Below are 6,000 nucleotides of genomic sequence, written 5' to 3' on the forward strand. Positions count from 1 at the left end.
AGAATGAATTCACCTTTAAAAGGGTGAATTCTATTTGACATGTGTTGTCAAGTTAAATTTAGCTTTCCCAATTCCATCTCACTGCTAAGTTTGAGGGGAGACAGTCAGCCCCCGAGATACACCTATTTTAGCTATTTGTATAAATAAGCCAGACACATTTCCCTATGTTCTTCATTTCACAGAGAATGGATTATTTCCTCCCAAGATCCTGTGTAACTTCCCCATTCCCTCAAGTATTGCTGCCAGTTTACCATTTTTCTCATTACTTCTCATTTCTTCATTTCACCTGCACTTCATTCCCCCCTTTTCTCTTTCCCTTCAAAGTGCAGTATTTTGATTTCAGGGACTATGAATCGCCCTTCTTCCCAGCCACTCTTCTCTGGACCGCTAGGACACTGCCTGCTCCTTTGGAAAAACACCTTTTCAATCTCAGTTCACTTTTATGTGAGAAACAGTTGCAGAGCTTGTTTGTTTGTTTTAATTTCTGCAAAACTAGCAATTATTTAAATTCCGTCACCTTTTTCTAATGCGAAAAAGTTGCACAGGGAACAAAAGCCAAGACGACTTTGAAAATCCACAATGTATTGAAAAGGGTTGTAGGCAAAAAAAAAGAGAGAGAGAAAATAATCTCCAAACCTAGCTATATTTTCAGCTATGCACTTTGCTCAGCAAACAAAAGCAGATCATTCAACCTTCTAGCAACACCAGATTGTCCTATATTGCCTTTAAACTACATGCAGTACGGATACACTTTCCTACCTCCGTATGTTGCAATGACTAATAATAGTCCTGTGGTGTAGCAGAACTGAATGTCGTTTGCATCAATAAATCCAGGAGTCTGCCTGATTTGTAAAGGTCATTTGTGAACACAGAATGGTATCAAGGCTAAAACTGCAGTCTAAGAAACACAACTGAAAAGGAGAAAAAAAAATCAGCCAGCTGTTCCAGATAGCTACGTCCCATCACAGACCTAACCCTGGCTCTCACAGGGAAAAAGTTGGCTGCATTTGACCGAAAGGCGCCCATGTCCGCACCCTGGAGAAACTCAATTTCTGCCCTCACCCATGAGCTTGTGCCTCAGTGGAGAAACAAGCTCCAAGACGGCTCCTCGGGATGAGGAGCCATGGGGATGTTCTCCTGCCCAGCCGCTGCCTGGAGAGGCGCGCGGCCCTGCCGCGGTGACGCACTCGGGGAGGAAGAGTCAGGATTGTGGCAGCGACTTCATCGGAAGGCTCTGCTGCCACGTTTTGCCAGGAAGCCAGCATCGGGGAGCTCGCCACGCATAAACATTTACAAGAAGTTGAAATGAGACTCAGTAACTCCCCAAGTCAGTGCCAGCACTCCCAGTTAAGCAAACTTTGCAGCAAGCATGGAGTTAGAGTCCCTTTGCAGGAGGCAAGGGCACGCGCCTCGTGTTTTCCAGCAATATAACCCATTTCTCTCCTTTCAACAACCTTTAGATGGCCAACATCCCAAACTTCCCAAATCCCGACGTTGCGTAACTAGGAGCAATGCCATATGTCAGCGTTCTGGCTCCATGTGGGAGACCACAGCGGGGAGCAGCATGGAGGGGTGACAAGGTGGCAGGGGGCTTCCCCACGCCCCGGGACAGGGATGCTGTTGGCAAACCCCACCCGTGGGGGCCCAAGGTGCCCTGTACCGGGATTGCCCTTGGGGTGCCCAGGGCGGCTGCGGGCCTGGGGAGTGCCTGCACGGGGCTGCTGGGGAGCGGGATGGAGGCAGGGGGGGGCAGAAGGAGAGGCAGGGGTGAGGGCAGGAGGGCGTTTAGAGGAGCAAGCAGAGGGGTAGGTAAGCAGGGGGCAGAAGGGCAATTAGGGGAGCGGGCGGGCAGGCAGGAGAGCAGGCAGGAAGGTTGCTGCCAGGGGGTAGGAGGACAAGGGCAGGCAGGGAGCAGCCGGGGGGTGGGTGAGGGGGGTGCAGGCAGGGGAGCTGCCGGGCCTGGCCCTGCAGGCAAGGCAGGGCAGGGCAGGGCAGGGCAGGGCAGGGCAGCCCGGGCGGCTGTACCTTCTGCTGCCGGCGGGCCATGTCGGTGGGCTGCTTGGCGTTGAAGGGGTAGGCGATGCAGCGCATGACGAAGACGTAGAGCTGCAGCTTCCTCTTCCTCTCCTCCTCCTCCCGCTGCAGCCGCTCCAGCTCGTCCTTCTCCTTCTCGCTGGCCACCGAGGGGCTGGGGCTAGCGGGCCTCGCCGCGCCGCCGCCGCGACCGCCCGGCTGCAGCCCCCCGCCGCCGCCGCCGCTGCTACCGCCGCCACCGCTACCGCCGCCGCCGCCGCCACCGCCGCCGCCGCCGCCGCCCGGGCCCTCGCCGGGGCGGCTGGGCGAGAGCCGCGCCGCGGCCGGCGCCAGCGGCTCCTTCCCGCTCTCCTCCTCCACCAGCTCCTCCGACTCCTCCTCGCTAGACGACGGGTCCAGCATCGCGGCGGCGGCTGGGCTCGGCCGGGCCGGCTCTGGGCTGCGCTGGCTCCCCTCGGCTCTGCCCGGCTCCGGCTCCGGCTCCGCTCGCCGCCCGCCGCGCCCGCGCGCGCCCCCGCGCCGCCCCGCCCCGCCCTCGCCTCGCCCCGCCCCGCCCCGCCCCGTGCGCGCGGGCGCTGGCCGCGGTGCTGCACGGCCGGGGGGGCGAGGGAGAGAGCGAGCGCGAGAGAGCGGCCCCGCCGCGCATGCCCGCTGGGGGCCGGCCAGGCGCGGCCGCCGCCGGGGGCGCCGCCATGGTCGTCGTCTCAGGAGGGGCAGCGCCGGCGTGAGGGGTGTCCGGCCGGCGCCCGGGTGGGCGTCCGCCGGGGCGCCGCTGCGTCCTCGGTGTCCCCGCAGACGCCGCGGTGTCCCCGCAGCCACAGGCAGACATCCCCACGCCCGCGGCATCCCCAGAGACACGGCTGTGCATCCGTGGCCCCACAGCCCCACACAGACACCGCCATGTTCTTGGTGTCCCCACAGACATGGCTGTGCCTGCAGTGTCCCCACAGCCACAGGCAGATATCACCGTGCCCGTGGCGTCCCCACAGACACGGCTGTCCTTCTGTGTCCCCACAGTCCCACACAGGCAGCGCAGTGTCCCCACAGACACGCCTGTCCGTCTGTGTCCCCACAGCCCCACACAGACGCCGCCATGTTCTTGGTGTCCCCACAGACATGGCTGTGCCCGCAGTGTCCCCACAGCCACAGGCAGATATCACTGTGCCCACGGCATCCCCACAGACACGGCTGTCCCTCCGTGTCCCCAAAGCCCCACACAGACACCGCCATGTTCTTGGTGTCCCCACAGACATGGCTGTGCCTGCAGTATCCCCACAGCCACAGGCAGATATCACCATGCCCGGGGCATCCCCACAGACACGGCTGTCCTTCTGTGTCCCCACAGTCCCACACAGGCAGCGCAGTGTCCCCACAGACACGCCTGTCCGTCTGTGTCCCCACAGCCCCACACAGACACCGCCATATTCTTGGTGTCCCCACAGACATGGCTGTGCCCGCAGTGTCCGCACAGCCACAGGCAAATATCACCGTGCCTGTGGTGTCCCCACAGACACGGCTGTCCTTCTCTGTCCCCAAGGTCCCACACAGGCAGCGTAGTGTCCCCACAGACACGCCTGTCCGTCTGTGTCCCCACAGCCCCACACAGACGCCGCCATGTTCTTGGTGTCCCCACAGACATGGCTGTGCCCGCAGTGTCCCCACAGCCACAGGCAGATATCACTGTGCCCACGGCATCCCCACAGACACAGCTGTCCCTCCGTGTCCCCAAAGCCCCACACAGACACCGCCATGTTCTTGGTGTCCCCACAGACATGGCTGTGCCTGCAGTGTCCCCACAGCCACAGGCAGATATCACCATGCCCGTGGCATCCCCACAGACATGGCTGTCCTTCTGTGTCCCCAAGGTCCCACACAGGCAGCGCAGTGTCCCCACAGACATGGCTGTCCGTCTGTGTCCCCACAGCCCCACACAGATGCCGCCATGTTCTTGGTGTCCCCACAGACATGGCTGTGCCCGCGGTGTCCCCACAGCCACAGGCAGACATCACTGTACCTGCAGAGTCCCCACAGACATGGCTGTCCCTCCATGTCTCCACAGCCCCACACAGGCAGTGGGGAGTCCCCACAGACACGGCTGTCCATCCGTGTCCCCATGGCCCCACATAGGCAGCGCAGTGTCCCCGCAGCTGCGTCAGCCACACGAATCCCTGCAGGCTCAAGGGTCTCAGCAAGTTTGCTTTCCACCAAGCAGCTCTTCTTGCACCTCAACGCAGTTAAAATCTTAATTGAAAAGCGATACTGCTAATAAATATTTCACCCGTCACTAATTATTACATGTGTAACGATATCGTGGTGTTCTGCTTTGAAGATTACCTGTAGCGAGCTGAGGACTTCAGGAGCAGCTCTGAGGGATGAATCAGTGAAGACGTCGTCTGTGTTCAATATTTTAATTTCCGGTGATTTTCAGATCTGATTGAGTCTTCATTTGCACATACGCGTGTATTTGTGGTGGGTGGGTGTTTTCAAGGTTTGTTTTCCTCTGCTCAATTAGCAGTGCTTCTTTTGTAAATGTCAAAATACCTGTCACCTGTTATACATGTTAATAAATGTTTGTTTCACTTTAGGGGAGAATAGGTAAACATCGATTCCTGGTGATGGGGCTGTGAGATTAGCTCACGGGAGGGGAGACGGGTGCTGCTTCAGACCACGTGTTTCAGGATTTTCACATCAGCTGGGCTTTCTGAGCTTCTTGCCTACTTCTAATTAGAAGCTCAGCATAGCAGATGAGTCTGGAAAAACTTCAGAGCCCTGCATTTCCGAAAGCCATGAGAAACGGCTGAAAAATTGGCACAGAGGGGGGAAAATGGCTTTCCCTGTTTCCGTTAGCCTTACCTGCTGGACCTGTGCTGTCCCTCACGCCCCGTGGGACTGTGTGCAGGAACAGCCACGCTCGCTGGCCAGGCTCACTGCCACCGCCGTGGGAGCCCCCTCTCCCACGGGGACACCGGCAGCATAAAGGGGGCCAGTGGCCAGCTGTGGCCCTGCGGCTGTGTCTGCCATGGTGTGTGTCCTGCCTGCAGTGCGGGAAGTCCAGGGGATGGTGCAGGGAAAAGCAAAGCTGTCAAGTTCCTGCGAGCAAAGTTTTTCCTGTGCTCGCCGTTGGGAATCCTGTTTGCCAAGGCTGGGATTCGGAGCCTCGCACCCCTGGCACTACATGGGGACATCCATGGGTCGCTCTTCTTGGGACCAGCCCCCCTCAGAGGGCATCCTGCCCAGGACATCAGGGTGAGCTCTGCAAGGCACAGCCGTTGCCCTTTGCACAGCCCTAAGCCCTCTCCCCCTGCAAGGGTGCCAGCTGTGCGGGATCCCTGGACACCAGTGGGTGTGGATGGGCTCCTGCAAGTGCCAGGTGCTGACACGCACCGACACACCAGGCAAACGCATCTCCAGCCCTGTTTCACCTTCACACCTTTCATGTTTGCATCACTCATTGGCAACTCTTGGAAAGCAACGCTGCAATTTCTGCAACAGCACAGTCAGCAAGTCAAATAAATACTGCACATCAGACTGGAGATGCCTAAAGCTGGAATGGCCACACAGCTTGCTCTGCCCAGCGATTGCTTTCATCTGAGACCACCTCCAAAAATGGTCCTTTATCACCCAGTTTCTCTGGAGCTGCTGCCAGGACTGTCGATCCAACCCACGGGCTGACGAAAGCCAGCAGAAGCCACCCCAGCATTGTACTGGGACAACCCGCAGCTCGGCTGGCATTCGGGGATAAGCAGTGTGAACTGAGCGCACAGCGCTGGTGCTGGCGGGCAGCTTGCTCTGCGGGCAGCAGTGCTGGCTGCAGGGCAGGACGGCGAGGATGGCTGGCAGCGCGGGTCATTTTCCTATGTCTGCATTTTCCCATCAGTCTGGGAAAGGAAAGGACACACGGTGTGGTGGTGGGATACAGAGGCTGATCCCAGCTGAGGTTAGGAAAAAATTTTTCAGCCCCTCTCA

The 6,000-nt window shown here is 58.7% G+C and overlaps 1 protein-coding gene across 2 annotated transcripts in view; it reads right to left on the reverse strand.

Annotated features, from left to right (window-relative positions):
* CADPS (calcium dependent secretion activator) overlaps nucleotides 1-2,548 on the reverse strand; it is a 222,069-nt gene extending 219,521 nt beyond the window's left edge. For both annotated transcript variants that reach the window (XM_049826416.1, XM_049826415.1), the window contains exon 1: nucleotides 2,026-2,548. In XM_049826416.1, coding sequence (XP_049682373.1) covers nucleotides 2,026-2,436 — 411 coding nt within the window. In that variant the 5' untranslated portion in view covers nucleotides 2,437-2,548. The remainder of the gene's footprint in view (nucleotides 1-2,025) is intronic.
* Nucleotides 2,549-6,000: the final 3,452 nt, after the last annotated feature.

Source organism: Accipiter gentilis, chromosome 23 (assembly GCF_929443795.1).
Source record: "Accipiter gentilis chromosome 23, bAccGen1.1, whole genome shotgun sequence".
Taxonomy (NCBI): Eukaryota; Metazoa; Chordata; class Aves; order Accipitriformes; family Accipitridae; genus Astur; species Astur gentilis.